Source organism: Lycorma delicatula, chromosome 9, assembly GCF_047948215.1.
Source record: "Lycorma delicatula isolate Av1 chromosome 9, ASM4794821v1, whole genome shotgun sequence".
NCBI classification, from domain to species: Eukaryota; Metazoa; Arthropoda; class Insecta; order Hemiptera; family Fulgoridae; genus Lycorma; species Lycorma delicatula.
The window spans coordinates 90,719,330-90,743,884 of NC_134463.1; the positions used below are offsets into that span (position 1 = coordinate 90,719,330).

At 32.8% G+C, this 24,555-nt stretch overlaps 1 protein-coding gene across 3 annotated transcripts in view; it reads left to right on the forward strand.

The window, feature by feature from the left end:
- LOC142330294 (uncharacterized) overlaps positions 1-24,555 on the forward strand; it is a 298,879-nt gene that overhangs the window by 135,165 nt on the left and 139,159 nt on the right. For all 3 annotated transcript variants that reach the window (XM_075375505.1, XM_075375507.1, XM_075375506.1), the window contains exon 2: positions 660-790. In XM_075375505.1, the coding sequence (XP_075231620.1) occupies positions 660-790 (131 nt within the window). The remainder of the gene's footprint in view (positions 1-659; positions 791-24,555) is intronic.

Here is a 24,555-nt window from a genome sequence, read left to right on the forward strand (position 1 = left end):
TGGTGCGTGCAAATCGCCGATTGACTGTCAGAGAACTTGCAGAAAGTGTTAGCATCTTGATCGGATCATGCCGTGTCATTTTGACTGAAAACTTGAATACGCATCTAGTTGCAGCAAAGTTTGTTCCTCGTTTTATGACCGAACAGCAGAAAGAATATCGAGTAGACATTTGTCGGTAACTTCTTGAACCAGCCGATGACGATGAAACATTCACGGGAAGGATCATAACGGGAGACGTAATCTTGGTTTACAGCTACGATATCGAGACAAAGGTTCAGTCATCAAAAAATCGCACATTACAAAAATCGCTGCTAAGACTTAAACAACTATAACACAAATACTAAACGAGATATCAACAATCCAAGAATATGTCGTTACAGAGGAGGTTATGCGGGACACAATACTGTCAACCGCACGTCACTAAATATCTCCGTTGGCGCTTAATTAAAGAAGGTCGGTTATTTTTTGAACAGATTTCATATGTACACATAGTTAGCCTATGACACTCCCGGTTAATCTACTGCAAAAACGAACGTAAAAAACATAACAGTTTTGGTTAATCGTTTATATACATGTAGTCTATTTTATTGATTTATTTTCATGTTTATACTTTTTATTTAAAATAAATTTTAATTTTTGTTTTATTTTTATTTTTACAGAAACTGAAGTAGTTGTTTTCTCAGCCATCAGTCAATCATGGATTGGAATTTTGTTACTCGGCATTGTATTTTTGGTTGTTAGCGTATTCTTAGTAGCCGGCTGTCTTTGTTGTCGTGGATCGACTTACAAGGTAACGTAATGAATAAATAATGTTCGACAGTTAATAATTTTCACCTTTTTTAAATCACTATTTGGTTTGAATTCAGTATTTTTTTTTAGTTGTACTGTACGACTTATACGTACCGTTAAATTAACGGTTGCGATCGTACTCTTTAAGATATTCCATACATCGGAAGATGTTCTAAAATCGATTTTCTTAAATGCAACAATTAGAAAAATCGATCGGGGACGTTGGGTCAATAAACATTAGTGAGAGCATGTATATAAATATATCAGATCCATTTACAAACGTGGATGGATGGATTATTCAGTACGAAATTACATAGCTTGTTTTGTAAATATAACGTACATTCCGTAAATAAATTCCACAGATAGCGAAAAGAATGTAAAAAATGAAAAATTACTCAGATTAATGCATTGTAGAATGAATGCAGACTTAATACCACATCCATCAAAGGTTCCCTGTTACTGCCATAACGTTTCTTTTGTACATTCGTATAATTTTTGTTGAGTTTAGTCGCCGATATATCAAATACAAAGTTATTGCTGCTCCTTTGTGTTTAGCTTTTGATGAAAACATAATAATCCATAAGATTCATAAGTTGTGGAGGAAAAGAAAAATTCCACTTAATTTTCTATCGGTTGAAAAACGATCCTTAAAAATTAACCGGATTTTCTAGAATGATTTTTCTTAAATTTTAAATTTGCACCACTAGGCACAACTAAAATTCAAAAGAAAAAAATATAAATTACATGAAATTTGCAACACACGTTACGAATGTACTAACACGTGGAGATCTCATTTCGGGTGTTTCCTTTATGCCATATCTAATCGAGGTGATAAAGATGACGTCTCGCGTCCGGTTTTTATTTCCACCGGAAGTACTGTGCCGTTGCGATTCCATCAGCGCTTTTTATTCTCCGCGGTAAAACGACACTGTATGGCGCTCCCGAAGGATAATGAAATGTCTCATCGTAACTAATGATTAGATCCTTTGAACTAATACAGATGGCATGGCAGCGATAGGGCGCGGTCAATGGAAGTGTTTTCTATATTGTTGGTCAAGGATAACAGTTTAAAGTATATTTATTTCGTTTAAAATATTAATGCGTATACAAATGTATAAATTTGTTTATATGGATTTGTTTATGTTTGAATCCAACAGAATCGTTATCGATGATTTTTAGTTAATCAGGTTGTTGTATGCTTTCCTTTTATTATATTATATTTTTTTTTTTTAATTTTAGTAAATTGATATTTGAAGTAGCTTTATATATAAAACTAAATAATTATTTTAGGAGAAATATTTTATGATTTGTAAATTAACTTATTGACCTCAATTAGCGATTTATTTATAATGATTAAGAAATTATTTTTTAGCTGTAGCATTTAGATTCGTTATCTTTTCACGAAATATTCGCCACTATATTTTGTTATGATCCTTCAAAATTTCATTAGAAAGAATAAAAACTTATTTATATTTAGTTTTCACTGTTTGTAACAAAATTACTAAACTAAAAAGAATTCTGATGAACTTGCGTTTTAAGAAATTATTACAGGTTTACTTATTTCTTAATGAATCATATATTAACAAAAGTAGATTCGATTTTGCATGTTGTTTTAAAAACACAACATTTTAAAAACAAAAACATGAACATGGAGTAGCAATTGAATTTAATATCAAAACGTAGTTATTAAATATTATCTGGAATGGACGATAGGTAATTGGGTGGAGTATATATGTTACCGTGAAATACTGATGTCTGGTAAATGTCGATATTTTCCGGTAAATGTCGACACATACCAAATACTTCATTGAAAGACCGAAATATTTGCTTATTCGGACCTTCGCCGATATAATAGACAAACACAGATAAGCTCCGGTAGGGGTCGAAACGATAACTAGAAATTAAAAAAAAAAAATCATCCTATACCAGTGTCTTAAGTAAATAGATTATGAGAAATCCTCGTAAAACAAACGGAAGATTAAATGTAAGCCAAACATAACATACGCTCGCTAACCTCGTCTAATTAACGTTAAATGTACAAATTATATTTGTTATTCTCCAACATTAAAGGCGATTAATTAAATTCAACACAGTTATAATAAAATTTACAGCATTTTATAAACTGAAAAAGGGCCAATATACAGAATATGTTAACTCTATGGATGAACGATAACGATACAAATAAACGGTCAGATGATTTGCCCTTTGTTCAATTTTATTACAAAAATATTTTTATTCTACTTTCACCATCAGTGGATGCTAAATGCGGTGAATTTGATTAATCTTCTCCAATGTAGGAGAATAACATATAATTTGTATATTTAGCGTTAATTAGACGAGGTTAGCGAGCTTAGATTATGTGTGGTTTAAATTTAAACTTCACTTTTTTTATGACGGTTTCTTGAATCTATTTACCTTAAGAGAATGGTATCGGGTGATTTTTGTAGTTCTAGTTATCGTTTCGACCCTGCCAGAGCTTATCTGTGTTTGTCGACATAACCGGCGAAGTTCCGAATAAGCAGAAAATATTTCGGTCTTTCACCGGCGTATGTGGTATGTGTCGACATTCACGGAAAATATTGACATTCTGTAATTTCGGTCTTCACGGTAACATATATGCCGGGTTTTTTTTCGTATAACTGAGTTTAAACTGATGGTAAAGGTATACTTAAGCCAGGCACCAGATAGGATTTTTTTTCTTTTTTTCCGAGGGGCGGCTAAGGGGGCTGAAGATGATAATGAAATAATAATTAAAATCATTTTATATTGAAACGGTTTTTTATACTTTATTGCATTTGAAAAGTACGAAACGTGCTTAAATTTAATGCGTAATTTATTACGCAGATAAGAATCATAATGTTAACCCACCGGGTTGGTCTAGTGATGAATGCGTCTTCCCAAATCAGCTGATTTGGAAGTCGAGAGTTCCAGCGTTCAAGTCCTAGTAAATCCAGCTATTTTTACACGGATTTGAATACTAGATCGTGGATACCGGTGTTCTTTGGTGGTTGGGTTTCAATTAACCACACATCTCAGGAATGGTCGAACTGAGAATGTACAAGACTACACTTCATTTACACTCATACATATCATCCTCATTCATCCTCTGAAGTATTATCTAAACGGTAATTACCGGAGGCTAAACAGGAAAAGAAAGAATCATAATGTTCGTATATAATGTTTTTAATAATCCACATTTATACTTCACACTCCAATAAAAGTTATGATAATTTACACTCCAATAAAAGTTATGAATTATTAGAAAGCTAGTTTTTATTTTTCTTTCTCGCCGTAATATCCAAAAAAAATTCATCAGGATTAACAGTAATATCTCTGTGCACTAACAAAGAACTACCGAACTTAATCTTCATTTCCACCCCCTGACTTGTTACACGCAATCGTTTTGACTCTCTTCATTGTGGAGAACGATCGTTCATTATTAGTACATGCTGTTACAGAAAGAGTCGCTAAAACTTGCAAGAGATAATGGATATTCTGTAAATATTCTTTATTGCAACGATCCAGTACGTCTGTCACTTCTAGATCGCATATTAAATTAATGACTTAAAATTATTTTCTCCGCTTTGAGGACAGATTCAAAACATTAATTAACAGAACATTTATTAATGAACAGAACATTAAACATTAATCAGAACATTTATTAATGACTTTAAATTATGTCCGCTTGGAGGACAGATTAAGAACATTTATTATCGTAATACAACATTTGTTGTTCATCCGCTTTTCCAGGACTAGCTGAACCTGTCAAAAAAACTTGAAAACGTTTTGAAGATTCTTGGAACGCCCTCACCGTTTAGCTGCCTACGCATGCGGTTAGAATGCGATAAGCAAGTGTTGCATTTCCGGCTTGCGGAAAATTCCCAGTAAACAATTATTTTAGTTAATATTGCGTCAGAGTGATCGCAGCGCTCATACGGCGAGTTAAGGTAATAGGAGGGGATTAATGACTAGGGAAATGATTATGTACCGATTTATCTCAAATTTTGTGAAAATACTTTTGAGATGTTATAAATTACGAAAATATGAAATGCCAAAAATGGATTTTTTGACCCAGCGTACTAAATTGAACCCTTGAATGATAAAGTCTAATAATTTTTGGGGCTGTAGCCCCCTTATCCGCCGCTCGCTACGAGCGTGCTTAAGTTATATTATCTTCTTAAGTTAACTTTTAAGAAAAATAATGTTTTTTTAAAAACTTTCACGAAAGTTAAAAAAAATAATAATTTTGGAATCCCACATTTTTTTAATATTTTTTACTTATAACAGTCGTTAAATTCTCTTAAAACAGCTTTCACCTATATATATTTTTTTATATCGTTTGTCTATTATTATTATTATTATACATTTTTTTGTAGCAAAATTAACGTAAAATCAAATTTTGTTAATTATTCTTTAAATCGTCGATGTTTTTGATATACTTTAAAACAATTAATCCTTTTATAACTATAGTATAATTCATTCATTTAATTGTTTAGAGTTCAATATTTAAGGTCATTTCCGCTAATAAATGATATATAAAGTAACATTTTATTATACCGATAAAGCTTTTATACATTATTAGCAATTTTATGATCCTGCCTTTAATTAATTTATGAATTATTCCATATTTTTAGAAATTATAAAATTGTAATAATGTCGATTACAGTTATCGACTGGATAGAGTGGAATTTTTTTTTATGACTCATATTTTTTTTATATATATCGCAATATCTTTATTTTTATGCGTGTGCGAGCGTGGTAGAGTTTTTATGATGATGTTAATTATTATGAAATGCTGCTGTGATTTCATTTTATGACTTACGTAAAAGGTCAAACAGAAATTAAATATATTTTGTATTAATTTGAGTTGTACAGAGTGATGATTGATTATTTAATCAGAATTTAAACAAAAAAATTTTCCCCACAAATTTATTTTTAATTTTATCCTAAAAGTTATTTTATTCATTCGACAGGTTTTGTAATTTTTCTTGTTTTTTACTGGCCCTTTTTGGGAGCACTACTGTTTGAAAAACAACTGATCAAGTAACTCGATATTTTTATTATTAAAGGGGATACTAGGATACTACTAGCCCCACTGAATACCCCCTGAATAACAGTTTGAAGTTTTATTTACTTTGTTTTTGAAAGTAGAAGAAAAAACTACGAATATCAAAATATTTCACTATTAATTGAGAGGCTAGAGATCCCAAAACTTTTTGACACCATTTACTTTTTTGTTATTTCGTGAACATAGGGCGTGTTTTGAAAAAAAAAACGGGTTAATTAAGGCAGAAAGGGGGTGTATGAAGTCAAGGGCCGAGGAAGTACAAACTATTTGGCACTGCTGAGTTTTTTTTAGTATACTCATAAGCAAAAACTTTTTTTATAAATTAGACTGTTTGTTCAGTTTTAATTAATTCAGCCTGAAGAGTCGTAGAACACTGAGAACGGTGTTTGTTTCATTCCTTAAAAATATAACGGTTTTAAAAGCAGCAGTTTAATATCGCATCATATCAACTTTTGTTAATTGAGGTCGTGCAAAAGCACGGGGATTTCACCTCTTCAACGCAATGAAAGTTTTTTTTTTACCTTTAAGAATGCGTTTTGAATTCAATTTACCATAAAACAACGACTAGAATATTGAAATTAAATATTTTTTGAAACTCGAAGCTCTCTCAAAGAACTCTTTGTATTTTTCCTTGTAACTAGAACAAATTTTATATATTAAGGTATTAATCTACAAAAGAGACACCGAAGGAAAGAACTTGAATATTTAGTTCATCAACTTAATGGTTTCTTAGGATACCATTAAGTTTCTTGTTATTAATGTAAGGATCCATTTTGATGAAGAACGGCTCGAATGTAACGGTATCTTCATTTTTGTTAATTCAAGGGCGTCCGATGCATGAACCGTTTTTTTGGAGGTACAGGAGAGCCCAAATATCGTGTGTTTCAAAATGAATATAAGTATTTTAAATTTACGTAATATTTATTAATTTTTACTTACATTGATGCGACAACTGCTTCAATTCTATGTCTCAAGTAGGGTAGGTCAGCTGGTTATTTTGGTACAAACACTTGATCCTATAAAAGAAAAAAAAACTACTTGATCCCCCCAAAGAAAAAAAATCTCACTGTGTCAGATCGGACGGACGTAGAGGCCACGGCAAACAACCCTGTCATCTGGTCCCCGGCGATCGATCTAACTAGCATGGAGAATTTATTCCATCGATCACGTACAGCGTTGTGCCAGTGAGGAGGCGCACCATCTTGTTGCCAAATAAAGTTTTGTGGTTCGTATTATAGTCGAGGAAATAGCTAGTTGTAGCATATCAAGATAGTTCGTTTCAGACACACTTACTTCAGAGAAAAAGAACAGCCCGTAAACTTGCCGTTGGGATATGGCACAAAAATATTCAGTTTTGGGGAATCTCGTTCACTCTGCAATATTTCGTGAGGATTTTCTGATCCCCAGATACGCACATTACGAGTGTTTATGTTTCCATTAACGTGGAAAATTGATTCTTCACTGAGTACGACGCGGTAAGGAAAGTCTTCATCGTCACGATGCATCGTTTCATTTGCGAAGCTAGCATGCAGACCATAATCTGTAGGCTTTACAGCTTGTAACAGCTGTAAACGATATGAACGCAGTTGTAAACGTTTCCTTAAAACCCTCCGCACAGACGTCACTAGAATTCCTAATTCGTGGCTGGCCTTCCAAACGGATTTCCTAGGACTACGCAGAAAAGACTGTCTTACACGCTCAACATTGTCTTCGATCACACTCGGCCATCTTGTCCTGTTCCTTTTACAAATACAGCCAGCGGTTTGAAATTGTTTATACCATCTACAAATGCTATTGTTCTTCGGGGGATCACAATGGAACTTAAAACAAAACGCATGTTGAACGGTAATTACAGATTCGCTCTTTGTAAACTGCAAAACACAGAACGCTTTCTGTTGGTGAGGGGGGTCGCCATCTTTGCTAATAGCGCTTTCAAGCCAAAGGTACAGGAAAACCAGTTTATGAGCTTGCGCACAGCTAAAATTGTTCGAGTTGCTCTTTCATTTCCTGTATAATTAATGTACGTGAAACTTGAGAAATATCACATAGCTTTGAAAACCGATATTCATTTTGGAACACACGGTACCTTGAGACAGTTGAGACTTTCATTTTTGGGTTCGGACAGGATTTTTTGCTTTTTAATATCAGAACATTTTTTTCTTAGTGATAGCGCTGAGGACCTGGAGAGATCACGATCCTGAACTGTTTGATATCAATAACTATTTTACTTGTCTCTAAAGGAAAACATTTTGAAAAATATATTTAAGTTTTGCATTATTAAGGATGTCCAAATCGGATGATAATCTGCTCCTGGACCTGAAGATTACAATATAAGACCTAGCGGATGTATCATTGTACTACAGGGTGTCCCATATAAAACGCAATATATTGGTAGGTATTGAAGTAATAAAAAGACATGTGTAAATGTAAATGTAATTTTTATTATTACCATCCATTACCTTACATTTAGAGTAAATGTTGGAAGTGGCCGCCATCTTCTTGAATACAAGCTTCAATTCTTTTTACAGCGTTGCTCGCAACTTTTTTCAAAGTTTATGGCTGGATATTTAATACAGCTTGTTCAATATCGACTTTCAATTGTTAAAGTGTTCGTGGTTTGTTGCTGTAGGCTTTTTCTTTGAGGTAACCCAGTAGAAAAAAATCCGCCGCAGTCAAATCTGGAGATCTTGGTGGCCACAAGCCTCGACCGATAACACTATTACCAAAGAATTCCTCGACGAAATCAGAAGTTGAACCTGCGTAGTGCGATGTCCCACCGTCATGTTGTAGCCAGCAGTGTCTGTCTTCCTCTTCCAAGAGTGCAATGAACTGAAATAAAATATCCTGATATCGTTCTGCATTAATGGTGTACTCGAAAAAAATAGGACCGATTATTTTCTTCCGCGATATCGCACACCACACGCCTGACTTCTGCGGGTGTAATTGTTTTTCGTGATAAACGTGGGGATTTTCAGCCCTCCAAATTCTACTGTTTTGGCTGTTTACGTAGCCATTCAAATGAAACCGTGCTTCATCTGTGAAAAATAACGAATCCATATCATTAATTCCCTCACGTAGAAATCGACGGAACCGTTGACAATATTGTAGCCGTTTTTCTTGTCGGTCTCAAGATGTCGATGAAACGTTTGAATGCGATAAGGTCGTAATTGTAATTGTTTGGTCGCCCGATGAACAGTCGATTTAGACAAATTAATTTCAGCAGACAAATGTCTGATCGATTTATTTGGCGAGGCGAGTCTTTGATTTCAGCGACTGTATCTGTATTCAACACTGACGCAGATCTTTTGTGTTCCTTGTTATTAATAGAACCGGTCTCTCTAAATTTTGCAACTAACCTTAATGCTGATGTTTTTTTAGGAGCTGGTTTATCTGGGTACTTAATGGCGAGACAAATCTTGCACTGCAACCGCTGATTTCGTACTGAAGTACGACTCAACAATGAAAACACGTTCGTCTAGCGAAAACACCATCTTGTCTCTAGCAATACACTGAACGTTATGATTGCATTGTTGTTACTATCGGTAGTGTTCTACTGCGTCGCCGCGATGTTCAGATGTTGGACGAGTCCATTTCAGTAACGAGTAGGGGAGTATGCTTGACTTTTGAAATTTCATGCATGCATTGATGGGTTGCGTTTTATATGGAACACTCTGTATATTAGTATTAATCATGTATATTGATATTATATTATCGTGAAATGATTTGAAAGGATGGAATTGGAAGGTAGGGGTATCACAGGGAGATGATGAGTCCGGTACTGAATTTTTGGTATTACTGAAAAATTACAGTTTTACATTTTTTATTGTTGTAAATTTTGTACTATATATATTTTAATATTTACACAATATTTAATATTGTGTATATTATGTGTATTTTATATTGTATGTATTTGTAAGTATATATTTTGTAGTACCGCATATTTATATCTAATTTTTTTTTTTTAAAGCGTAATTTACCATATAAGTCAATTACAATAATGCACGTAATACAGTTGGGATTTGTACCTTCCGGAGAACATTTGTGATGTAATTACGTCAATACGAGTTCGACAGTTACTACAGTTGCAATCTTGTTTATTTGTATTAGAATTAGGATGTCGGTTTTTACCCGATGAGGCCTAGTTTGGGCCCTTATCGCCGAATAATTATGATAATTTGGTTTAAGTATTAAATAACAAGGTATAATAAAAATTAACAATTTTACTGTAATTTTATAATGTTGGGATCGACTTGTCATTTTTATCTGTACATTAGTAAAAATAAAATAAATCGCTAAAAATAATTATTTACTAAGTACACAACTTGTCTCTCTCTTCATAACATCTTAATATTTCTACTTCCTCTAGATGCGTGCTATTGGTTTATAAATAGTAGGCTTTACACAGAGATATAACTTTCACAAAATGCGCCCTTACACGCGAACAAACACCACTACTAAATTCATTTTCCCATTTTCATGTCAGGCTAAATTGCTTCTTAATAATTTAACCAAAGTACGTTAGAGGAATAGGATTCAAGTCACATCTGTGACGACGCATAATGCTAGATATTTTGATAATATATTGCTATGATTTGGTAAATTATATATGCATTAAGTGATTATTTAAATTAATTATTTTTATTAAATCTATTGAATATATAATATATAAAAATATATAAATTATAAAATTATATTAATTATACAGGAGTATTATATTTAAATATAGTTATGGTTGTTGTATATTCTTTTACAATTTAACGTTTCTAATTAAAAAAAAAAAAAAACGATTTTTTAGAACGAATAATAACTCCTGATAAATCTTTTGTTTTTTACAGCAGAACTTTATAAAACATTATAATTTAGATTTATATTACGTTAGTGGAATTATTAATATTTAGCCAAACGTAATCTCAACAAAAAGAATAAAACAAACAAGAACAATGATATAAATGAAACAAAAACTGTGATATAAATTAGAACTATGCCTACCAAATAGTGTTCAACTTGAAAGAGAATCCATGAATTCAGTAGTTTATACAGAGTGATTCAAAGAAACGGGAAATTTAAAAAATTAATTAATGTTAATGAAAACTTTTTTTAGAAAATGAATTTTATTTCATGTATTTATACAAATGTTGTCATTTTAGGATACTTACATTTTAGTTTATTTTTTAAAGATGACATCTTACAGATGACCTTCTCTTCTACGTAAACACTCACGAAGTCTCTTCGTTAAATTGTTCATGGTTTGACGTAACATCTCAACTGGAATTTCCGCAATTGCTTCTCGGATCTTTGCCTTCAGTTCTTCCGTTGTAGCAGGTCTACTGTAGTACACTTTGCTTTTAAGGTGACCCCACAAAAAGTAATCGCAAGCTGAGAGATCAGGCGATCTGGGAGGCCATCTAATGTCACCATTTCGTAAAATGACACGTTGTCCAAACAATCGGCGTACAGCTACCATCGATATTCGTGTAGTATGTGACGTTGCTCCGTCTTGTTGAAACCAGGCTGTGTTAAGAATCGGTGGAAATCTCTTTTGTTTTTCCACAACAAAGGTTTCAAGCACGGCTACGTAACGAGCCGACGTCACTGTAATCGCAAGACCGTTGTCATCCTCAAAAAAATAAGCCTATAACATCGTAAGATGACATCGCACACCACACGGTCACTTTCTGGCTGTGCAACGGACGCTGGTGTAACTGCGTAGGATTTTCTTGTGCCCAGTATCTGAAATTTTGCTTGTTAACAAATCCACTGAGGTGGAAATGCGCTTCGTCTGACATCCACAGTTTGTGAACAAACTCTTCGTTATCATTTATCTTCTGAAGCATTACATTACAGAATTGTGCTCGCACAACTGCATCGTTCGGTTTCAGTTCCTGGACGATCTGCAACTTGTACGGATGGAATTGCAAGTCCTTCACTAACATACTTCGAACACTAGAACTATGCGATTGTAAAGATGCTGAGAGACGACGGATTGACCGATGTGGACTTCGTGTGACAGCATCTTGTAAAGCTTGAACATTCTGTGGTGTACGGACGGTTCGCTCACGGCCTGGAGGTTTCTTTTTCATTCCCGAACCGGTTTCCTGAAAATTAGATATCCATGTTTTAATTGCATGTGCTGATGGAACACGGTCGTGCCGTCCCAGATTAAAATGACGGCGAAATTCTCTACGCGCTCCCTTCACACTGTCATTGTTTTTGTAAAACGCTTTGATAGCAAATGCACGTTGCGCACCACTCCAAGGATCCATGACAACTAAATGGCAGGTTAGGTTAGAGAGGCTGGCGCCACTTATCAAGTGGTACAATCGCCCACGGCTACCAACACACCTTTCAAAATTTCCCGTGTCTTTGAATCACCTTTACTAAATGCATATTTTTGTTAAAATGCATATATTGGTGTGAGATGGGTAAAATAATGTGGAAGATGTTGGTACGACTGGTGGTGGAGTGTGGGTGACTGTTATTCGTTTGCACATTTGAATACTGTCAGACTACGTTTTACACCCGAGGACTTTTTTTAAATAGCTTCTAACTTTTGACCTTGAGAACTACAATTGCCACCGTCAGCACATGCGACTTTCTCCGGCGAAGGAAGTGTATTGCATCTTCCAACATCTAGGCCCCCCCAAAGAGGCGTATTTCTGCTGGGCCGGAAGGATTTAGGATTAAAAGGATTTCAGGGGACGGACTGAAGGGGAATCTCGTCGGGAGAACGAAGCATTCGCGCGGCTTGTCTCCCAAGGTCGCTCCGATGAATACTTAACCGGTCTAAAGAATCGGAACGCGATAATTAATTTCGTCCATAAACAAAACGAAATAAATATTACCTCCATTAAATAATTATCCGCCCGATAAAAGAAAGATCCAGCAGAGAGGGACTTTTGTCAAAGTTCTGCGATTGGTATGGAGGTAATAAATCTCCAGTTATCCTTGCGTTCCGTTCCGTTGCCAATCTGTATCGAGCATTGGCTTTTGAATAAGGTTGCCTAATCGCGTGTTGTTTGTTAAAATACGGTTAACGTTGAAGAACGTTTATTCGTGAAGGAAACTTATTTATAGATGAAATCTCTTTGTGTGTGTCGGCGAAAGTTGAGGGAGAAATTTGAAAAGTAAGCGCCAGTGAAAAGTGTTTTCACTTTTCATTATTCAAATGAATAATGAATGTTAAGAATTTTATTAGAGACAAATTGGTGTCTTAGATCAAGTGTTTGTCACAGATGAAGCGTGGTTTCATATTCATGGGTATATTAATAGTCAGAACTACCGGACCTGGGGTGTTGAAAACCAGCATATTATCTTTGAATCTTCCCTATACCAAAAAAAAATTCGCATATGGTGTGCGGTTTCAAGGAAGCGAATTATAGGACTCTTGTTTTTAGAAAAAAACTGTGGATGTTGTCTGCCAAGAAATTATCCAAGAGTTCGTAGCCTTACTGCAAGAAGATGAGCCTGACTGTTGGTTGTAACAGGACAACGCCACTTGGCGTACAGCTCACTCTACTATGAAGATGTTACGGGATACTTTTCGGTGGAAGAGTCATTTCTAAAGGGGTTACTTAAAATAAATTGTTTATAGGAGCTATCCATACACCCTGCATGAATTGAAGGCAAGCATTCGTCCAGGAAGTAGACAGAGTACAGTTAACAAGAGTAGCCAGGAACATACTCAATGAGTTGACAAGTGCATTGAAGTGGACGGATCATTTAAATTATTGTGTGTGTTTGCCAATAAACTATTATTTATAGATTAAAGTAAGCGATGGGGACTCTTAAGTTGAAGGCCTTTATAAAGAATATGCAAAATAAGTTGAAAAATTGCAGAACGCTGAAAAACATTAAACCTAAACTAAATAGTGGTTTCGATTGTAAACAATCCTCATCGACAGAGGAGGAGGAATGAGGGGTAACAGCCACCAAATACATAGGAAACATTATATAAAACCAATATTTCTAATATTATTTATAAAATTAAAATTAAAACTAGTGTCACCGTTTAAAACATTTTTTATATAATTTTATTTTTTTAACAATTTTTAAGTTTTAATATGAAATCCAATTAAAATTTAAAGCTTTATTTAAAGCATATAAAGCACTATATTGTCCACTCCAGATTTCTCTCGCAACTAACATAACTGTTCGCCACCCACCGATGTAAGTACTTTGTATCAGCCGTATAAATAAATTCATTGAAAGAATAATTGCTATTTACATACGTAGGGCAAACTAAAAAAGAACTAAAATAAAGAACTGTCTTATTTTTAATATGGAAGACCTAAAAAATCTGTATTCGCTTAATATTGCCTGGAAACCAATTAAAAAATTAATTTATTAGGAACGAGAGTTTAAAAAAAATATTCCGTTATAAGCAGAAATTAGTTACTTTCACTCTCCATAAAGAAGGATGGTGGGTGGGTTTGTTTGTTGCTCACATTTTTATTTTAGCTGCTATTAGCAGAACGGATTAATGGTGATGCGCCGGGCGGCTGCGCGCAGCGCACGAACGATTCATTCGTTTGAACGATTTATCTAAAATTATGTTTGTGTTTTGGGGATAAAAAAGGAAAAAATTTGGGTTAGAGCTGTGTTAAAAAATCATAACTCAAGAAACGGTTAAAAATGTTTATGATTTTGAAGCTTTTCGTTGTAAAAATTATTGTTGTTGTTAGTACGGTAAATTCATGAACGTTATTTAGTTACAACTTGCAAAAAACATTTAAGAAAATCATCTGTAATAAAATATAAACCGTGTAACATTCTCGCGGCGTCTTTTTTGTGGTGGTAATAATAATAATAACATAAAAGATTCATTTGTTGAAAAAGATAAGTATTAGCCTGTACAGGGATAAAAGATAAGTATTATGTATACAGGGTATTTCTAAAATGGTGGGCTGGCTTTAACTTTTCGGATTCTACTTGTAAAACTAAACAAAAAATATCGTTAGCAAAAATGGTAATTTCTCCTTCGTTCTCCCATTGTCCGCCATTTTTTTATTTTTATATAATAAATTATATCTCAAGTTCGGATAGACGAATCATATTAATATTTGGTAAGCCTCTTGGTAATAAAGTTTTAAAATTAGCAAAAAATCAGGAATTAAATACCTTCTCAAATTACAAAATGGCGGCCATGTTTATTTTTCAATACGATATATCTTCGTAAATATTAGTTTTATCAAAATTTATGTTACTTCCTAAAAATTATGCTTTTATTATTTTGAACAAAATGATGTTAAAAATGTTTTTTTTTTTTAAATCTGCTAACAAGTAGTCGAGTTATGGTAGAAAATTGATGTAATTTTGTGTCATAATTATTAGGTCTATTGCAAGAAAATTATTACTTAATTTGATGCTAATTTACAATACTAGAATTAACAGTAAATAAAAACTATTAATATTTCATCGAATTGAACGTAAAGTGGAGGACATGAAAACAGACACAAAATTACAACTTCAATTTTCTCCCATAACTCGTCTATTTGTTAACCTATTTTCAAAAATAAAATGTAATTTTGTTCAAAATAAAAGGCTTAATATTTTAGGAAGTAACATAAATTTTGATAAAACTAATATTTATGGAGATATAACGGATTGAAAAATAAACATGGCCGCCATTTTGTAATTTGCGAAGGTATTTAAGTTCTGATTTTTTGCTAATTTTAAAACTTTATTACCAAGACGCTTACTAATTATTATTAATGTGATTCTTCTATCCGAAATTCAGTTATAAATCTTTATATTAAAGTAACAAAATTGCTGACAGGGGAAGAACGAAGGAGAAATCGCCATTTTTCCTAAGGATATTTTCTGTTTAGTTTTAAGAGTAGAATTCGAAAAAGTATAGCCAGCCCACCATTTTAGAAACCCTGTATGAAACTATGAAAGATATATACCAAATAAATTTACATTTAAATATAAGCTTCATTAATCTGTTGCTTTACGTCCTGTTAATCCCTTATTTATCTATCTATGGTGTGACGCATATAAAGCACACGAGGTACAAATGGCACTAATCGCAGTTGCTTTTTATGAGAGTAATGATTTTCAGTTTACAACCAGTTTCTGTTGTAAACAAAATAAAGATGTCATTTTTAGAGGTAAATACCACCTACATTTCGGTGGGGTTGACGTCTTGATATGCAGTATTACGATTTGATGAGTGAAGAAGTAAAAGGGAAACCACTTAACTCCTCACTTTCTATAGGAAACCTGACACAGGATTCTTAAGGTAATGTTAATGATAATTATGTGGTTATGCCATTTTTGGGAGTGACTTCTGACTTATGTCAGGTCACTTGCGATGTTACAATTATGGTATTTAGCATATATATATATATATATTAGTATTTAAATTTATTAAAAATCCTTTTGTGAGTTTTCTATCAAAAATCATTGAAGGTTTTCTCCCCTCCTTTTAAATAAAATTTTACGGGAGACGATTGGTTAAAGGTTTGAAAGTTCGGTTCGATATCTTCATTTTTCTTGAGATAAATTCATTTTGTTCCCCGCGTATGTAAGTCGTGGTTGCCGACCTCAATTTGACTTCAAATGATGATTTTAAGATAAGTTATGCTTTCTATTTGGTTTACCTAAAAAAATTTGTTTGATACTTTCTTTTCTTTTTTTAATTTTGTTTTTTTATTACTCTTATTTTATAAACGGTGTTTGAAACACCGGTTTTATAAGTTTCATAAGTATTGTGTATTGTTCGGCTACTTATTTAATTTTTTTATAAAATACTTTCTCAGTATCTACTGATGATGATTGTATAAATAAACGCAATTGTCATTTAGTTTTAGATTTTAAGCAAAATATCTTATCAAAAGTTTTTGAACATTTTCATTATTTTAAATGGTTGTTGTGTTAAAGATTTCAAAATTAAGGATATATTTATATTTACAGGTGATGGAATCGGTACGCTTAGATCGATTAGAAAATTACAGTACTATTAAGAGCTTCTGCCACTAATTTTGCACTTAAATTATATTTTGTAAATAACTTCACTAAAATTCACCGATTGGTTTTGTTTTTGTGTTAGTAGAATTTTATTTTTTTATTTTCCTAAGCACAGTATTATAACTGCATAATTTTCACATTGCTGTAGCTTCTAAAACAGATTATAAGTTTCTCTTTTGTTGTCACATTTTATCGATTTGTTAAGGTGTATTGTATTAAAAACAGTAACTTGAATAACATTTCATGGCTATTTTTACCGTGATCTCTTACGATTAAAATATTTATGTATGTGTATATATTTGGTATTAACCAAACAGTTTTATGGAATTTTTACTTAAAGAATTTTGTGCGATGTATGTATATGTTTAATTAATTTGTAGCTCCGAAAGTGTACAGTCTTTTATCTAATAATATAAAGGAATCAAAAATTTTTAGAGAATACAATGATCTCTTATTTGTATGGTTATTAGAAATCGATGAAATTGAAAAGTTTTATTCTAATTTAATTATTGAAGTAGTTATTAAAATAAATTAATATTTTAGGATTACAATATTTATAGATTATTATTATTTTATCTCAGATTTTTTGTTTCACTTAATAAAATATTATTGTGACGGTAACCCTCGACTCGGATTTATCTACAAAGGGTGTCTAAATCTACATACAAGTTACACGTTTTATGTTATATTTTATAAATTATTTTTTATTGAATTTTCATTTTACTATTATTCATTTTTACCCTTAAGGCGTTAGACCAGCCATCAAAGAAAACTGGATGCTGCATCATAACAGTGCACCTTGTCACATTTCACTCTCAATTAATGAGTTTTTGGCAAAGAAAAACATTCCTGTAGTTCCCTAACCACCTTATTCACCTAACTTGAGTCCCTGCGATTTTTTCCTGTTCCCGACTTTAAAAAACACCTCAAAGGACACCATTTTGAAGCAGTAGAAAACAAAATAAATGTAACCGATCATCTGAAGAATATTCTGGTTTCTGAGTTCAATACTGCTATGAAGAGTGGGAAAACCGTTTGATGCGTTGCGTGTCTTCCCACGGGAACTATTTCGAAGGTGATAGAATCCATGTATAATTGGATTGTAAATAAAAAGTTTTTCTAAACCGGTCTCGTTAATTTACAGACCTCTTATGCTGTTATAAATGTATTTTTGGTAAATCGGTGGGCAGTTTTTTATGACTATGTATATTTCTGAAATCGTTATTAAGTCAATCATCGATCTGTTTATTTTAAAAAGGCCTTAATAAATTTTAATTTTTATATTAATTTATAGGTTTTTTTTTCTAATCATACCGTGATTACCATTTTTGGGACGAGTCTTGTGTCGTTTACGGTATATGTGTGTCATATGATGTATTTATGTATTCGTAACACATTCATTTTACGTTGAATAATTTATGTGTACATAACTATTTTAAGTGTTTTAGGATATCAGACTTTTTATTTATTCTGTAGTAATAGTAATAATAATTATTTAAATGATATCTTTTTTTTCGAATAATCATAAAATAGTTCTTCCCACCTCTGTGTAATGTAAAAATCACACTATTCATTTAAAAACCACACGATTATACATAAATACGATAATTTACTGCATAGTCATACAAATACCAGTATATATGCATCGACACAATTATATGTTGATATGTGTGATCTTGCATAATTTTACTGTACTTTGTACTAGATATCTGTTTGTAATTACTTAAAATTGCAAAGAATATAAGAAAGCAAATATTGTATTTGATATAGTGTCTTAAGTATCTTAGGCGTGTTTAAAGGTAATTTTTATTCTCATTGGATTAAAAATTATTCGTGCAATAATATACAAGCAGTCATACTAGAAAGCACGATGACGAATTGTAGGATAGTCGAAACAACTTGTGCGAATGATGACGCCATTGAATGGCAAGATGACGTAGTTTGATGCTACGAAATTATCCTCGACCGATTTGATATCAATGTGTAAGATCACCTATTAGTCGGAAATTATAAGTTCGCGATGGATTTTCGTTACCAAAATTGTTTATATATTTAGTTATTCAAAAGAAAGTATTTTTGGAATTCGTTGAAAAATTTTATTTACGAGGAGACTGTTTTTTTCTTTAAAAATAATTTTCTAACCTTTTGTATTATTTTTTTATAAAATAAAGTAATTGCTTTTAAAAAAAATATGGGAAATTATATGTATTGCATTTTGAAATAATTTGAAAAATCTTTTGTAATTATTCTTAAATAAACTATTTTTTTTTTTATAACTTTTTGGGAATCAAATGTGTTTTACTATTAATACCATTATTATTATTACCGTTGAAATTTGTTATTGATAATTTTCTATTGTTTATATGTACTAATTGAATTTTTAACAGAAGTTCTTTGGCTATAAAATGAAAAAAAATCTGATGTGGACACACATGACTTCTTTCTACGCCTATTAAATTACACTTAATATTTTTTTTAAATGAAAAGTACATAAAGTTTTTTTTCATTAAAATCTCTGATATTTGTTTTGTTATTATTGAATTATTCATCGTAAAAGCTTTTTTGCAATAAGAGTTTAATAATTATTAATAAATCAATATATCTAAATTAAAAAAAAAGGTAAAAAAAAGTCTGATTTGAATCGATGTGCCTTACTCTCGTAAGATCCAAATATTTCATTAATTCAAATTTAATTTGATTATAACTCTAGAACCAATGAAAATAAGTACCACTTATGATATATTGTTGAAAAGCTTTCAATGAGGGCTTATTACTGCAGTTAAAAAAGGTCCAAAATACAATTTGTTTTGGATTTTGGGCTTTTTTGGACACTTTTGTTTCAGTTGATTGCAATCAAAATGGAAGGTGCACAACTAGATGTTACAACAGTCCTAAATCCAAAATTTCAACAACCTACGGCTAATCGTTTTTGAGTTATGCGAAACATATACGTACGTACAGACATCACGACAAAACTAATCAAAATTGATTCAGGGATAGTCAAAATGGATATTTCCGTTGAAATCTGAAAACCAAAATTTATCGCGATCACAATACTTCGTACAAGGAATTAGTTATATGTATATGATATTAAAATTAAAGAATAAATTCATCTAAGCAGTAAAATGTGAGCATTATAATATTGATTTTAATGCTGTGTGAAATGTTAATTTATTTTTCCACTTTGATCCTGTATAAAGTGTTTAATCAAGAAGTCCGTCGAGACATAATAGTTCTGTATAGATTCTACAATGGGAATATAAAGTGCTTCTGTAATTGAATATACCTCGTTTTCCCGCAAGAAATTCACCAAACAAGAGTATTGTACGCATTACTTTTAGCATTTTTAGAGAAACAGTTTCTTTAATAAAAGATCTTGCAGAAATAGAAGGAATTCCTAGGACAGTTGTTCGTATAAACGTTTTTATTTATTTTCATGTCTTGATACATTTTCTCCCTTGACACCTTGTGTGTAGATGTTACAAATAAATTTTACTGTTATTCACGGATACGTGAGAGAAATATTGTAAATTAAAAAAAAAAAACAGTTCCAAACATGGACAATTTATCGATTTTCTTTCAAAGGGTTGGTAAATAATAATTGTTTTGAGAATTTAACTGCGAATCCGCGCATATCTATCCCGCATAAATCCGAGGGATAAATAGTTTAACACTAAAATATTATAAAGTATGCTCGGCTAAAATGTATTTTAACACCGGGTAAATGTGTAAAGCGAATTTTAAACGTTTTTATTTAAGCTGAATGAATTTGAATGAAATTCCTTTTTATTTACAACAAAATATTTAACGAGGGATTCGGAATAAATTCGGTTTATTACATTTTCTTCTTCATTGATCAATCACAGTTGTATAATTTTGCGGAATGTTCATTATAAACGAAAGTATGATTGTATTTGCACTTTTCTTAGAGTTTCTGGTTTCAGAAATTTAAATTACAAGTAAAATGTTCTTACATGGAAAAAGTGTATATATATATTAATATACGAGTTATGTGAGAAAACTAATGAGATTGGTAACACTGCGAGCGATCTGGCAACGCTGTGTCTACCAGTCTGTGTTAGACCGGTTTGTTCATCCCTTCCATATGCTCCGTACGAGTTTCAACTCGGTTCAGCCAAGACATTATTTTTGACAGCGCCATCAGTGAAGTTGTGTTTTTGTTGTGTATTACAAAAATGGAGCATCGGAATTTAGAGCAACGTTGTGCGATCAAGTTTTGTGTTAAACTTGGGGAACCCGCTAGTGTGACCTTTGTAAATTTGAAACAGACCTACGGGAAACATTGCTTATCAAGAGTACAAGTTTTGCGCCGGCACAAATCATTTTTGAAGGCCGAGAACACGTTGAAGATCAACCTCGCTCAGGGAGACCTTCAACTTCAAAATCTGATGAAAACGTTGAGCGTGTGAGATCAGACCGTCGTTTAACAATAAGGATGATGAGTGAACAGTTAAATCTAAACATTTTCACCGTGCATCAAATTTTGACACACGATTTGGATATGTGAAAGGTTTGTGCCGAAAAACCTCACAACGGAACAGAAGGACAATCGAAGAAACGTGTGCGTTGATCTTCTTGAGAGCGTTGACAATGACCAAGAATTCTTCAATCGTGTTATCACAGCACACTTCGTCATCTCCTGGACCGAAAAAATGTCAAATGAACAAATCAAAGATCAAAACCATGCTGATCAACGACTCCGCCGATGTATATAGCTGCCCAAGGGAGCTAACTACTTTGAAGGGGATAATATTGTTGTTTGAAAAAAATAAAAACTTTGGTAAGTAAAAAGTCAGTCTCATTACTTTTCTCACCCACCTCGTATGTATGTATGTATGTATGTTTGTTCCACCGTAGCAGCTCAACGGCTAAACCGATTTAGATCTATGACCTAGCGTTGGAAGCCTTACGTTACCGGGAGCATCATAGAATATATATATGAGTGTGTGTATGCGTGTCTCTGTTAGTAAAAATTTGCCGGTTGAGGCTAGAAATACAAACTTCAACGAACTGAATTAATGAACTATGAACTGTGAGCTTCTATCACTACCTGAGCTGGATTTGAACTGAATGGAATAATTCAAATCAATCGAATGAATATTACCAAAATAATAGAATAAAATTTACGTTAAATAAATAATTACATTTAAAAAATTCCTGTTTAACAATAATGGGCATCCCACGGGGACTATGCGTAAGGCTAGAATGGTTAGATAATGCGAGCGCACCTCGTGCGAGGCTAGACCGATCATCACGATTAACTGGTAAGAAACTGGGTATCCCTGGGGCGCTATTTTGGGAGATGAAATGGGATGCTCATAATATCTTCACAAAGAATCGTCTGATTTTCAAAATTCAAACGGGGTATTTGTTAATAGGTTGACGATTAATCTTTGCATGAATTTGGTACACTCTCTGACAGATCACGGTTATTCGGAAAGTTGTTATATCTTCGCAACCAATCTTCATTTTCTCAAAATTTAAACGGGATATGTGCTGGTATAATAAAAAGTCACGATGGAACCAAACCAGAACAAAAATTAACTGATTTACATAGAAATGGGCCTTTTTTTACGCGACTGCTCAACAAGGAGTGATATTTTTAGGGTGTATGTATGTATGTTTGTTCCACCGTAGCAGCTCAGCGGCTTAACCGAATTAGTTGTATGACCCCGCATTGGAATCCTTGCATTACCGGGACTGTCATAGGCTGTATAAATATATATTTTTAAATCAATTTTAAAAATTATAAAAAAAGTACTATATACAAAATTATCACCTTTTTCTTTTTCCTGTTTAGCCTCCGGTAATTACCGTTCAGATAATACTTCAGAGGAAGAATGAGGATGATATGTATGAGTGTAAAAGAAGTGCAATCTTGTACAGTCTCAGTTCGGCCATTCCTGAGATGTGTGGTTAATTGAAATCCAACCACCAAAGAACACCGGCATTCACGATCTAGTATTCAAATCCGTGTAAAAGTAACTGACTTTACTAGGACTTGAACGCTGGAATTCTCGACTTCCAAATCATCTGATTTGGGAAGACGCATTCATCACTAGAGCAACTCGGTGGGTTACAAAATTACCACCTGTACGCTCTTTAATTATCCTATATTAAAGAGTAATGTTTGTTAGCAATGGTTTTTTTTTAGGCAGTCCTGTTTTTTTAATTTTAAATATTTATATCTTGTTTATTTATTATTAATAAGATAATACTTAACTTTCTTTTTCTGTTTAGCCTCCGGAACCACTTTAAGGTATTACTTCAGATGATGAATGAGGATGTATGTATGAATGTAAATGAAGTCTTGTCTGTAGTCTTGTACAGTTTCTGGTCGACCATTCCTTAGAAGTGTGGTTAAATGAAACCCAACCACCAAAGAACACCGGTATCCGTAATCTAGTATTCAAATCCATATAAAAGTACATTTACTAGGATTTGAACTCTAGAACTCTCGACTTTGAAATAAGATAGTTCTAATTTTCATTTATTCTATAATCGTTTCTTCTTTTTCTTGTGCCTTATCTTCTCAGCGAATGTTGGCTCTCATGTTCCCGACCGTAATTTTATTAATTTCCCATTTAACATCACCGCGCTATCATTGTCCTAGGAATATCCGTTGGATTTTTAATGGAGTAGTTTTCCGTGGCCTTCTGTATTCCAGTGTCATTGACCACCTTCTGCAGTTCCTCTTTTCGGGCAATTTTCACCCCAATAACAACAGATTGCCCTGATCCCTACCCGCTCATCTGTCCTCCGAGAAGGCCATTGGCATTTGGTAGGGGAAGACTCTTTATCCTGGAGTCACACTCGACCAGTCTAAACACCGAATGATGGGGTTCCCACATACCTGCACCAGCATCTTATAACCGTTTAGCGCCCTGAAATTATAGCGATGGAAAATACGATATGCTCTTTTTAATGGGCAGATATTTAAATTTCATTAGTACTAAAATACAGACCGTATAATTAGGATAGTATTCTAATTGTTAAAATAGGGGAAACCATCTTTCTCTATTAGACAATACCGATCAAAGTTTTTTAAAATGCTTCATTTAAAAATTATTGTAAATCGTCGTTTCAAATTTAGTTTGTGTCCACAAATCTATGCTCTGTACTATTAAAGAGGAAGAGGGTTTTTGTTAGTACGGAATAAACAAAAAACTACTCGATCAATCCAACCAAATTTTTATCTGTGTTTCTTGGCATAACTGAGAAAGTTTTTAGATATATTTCATCACAAAATTGAGATTTGCCGGTTAAAGCACAAACTTTAGTGAATTGATTTAATGAACTGTGAGTCTTTATCATAGTGTGAGCTGGGTTTGAACTGAATAATTCGAATAAATAAAATGAATTATAGTACAAAAAAATAAATTAAATTTACGTTAAATAAAATAGTATTAAATAAATTAAAAAAATTTCTGTTTAACAATAATAGGCTTCCCATGTGGACTGTGTGTGAGGCTAGAGTGATGAGGTATGCGAACACCTTAATCGTCCTATTTTCAAAATTTAAACGGGATATTTGTTAGTAGGTTAAAGGGTACTTTTGTATGCATCAGGTACACTTTCGATCTTTCAGATAACGGTTATTCGGAAATGTGTATATGTATACGTATATAGTTTTTTATCGCATCAAGCGAGAACCAGCCGATCGATTATGTTAAAATTTGCAGTGTACATTCATAATATCCGATGGAAGA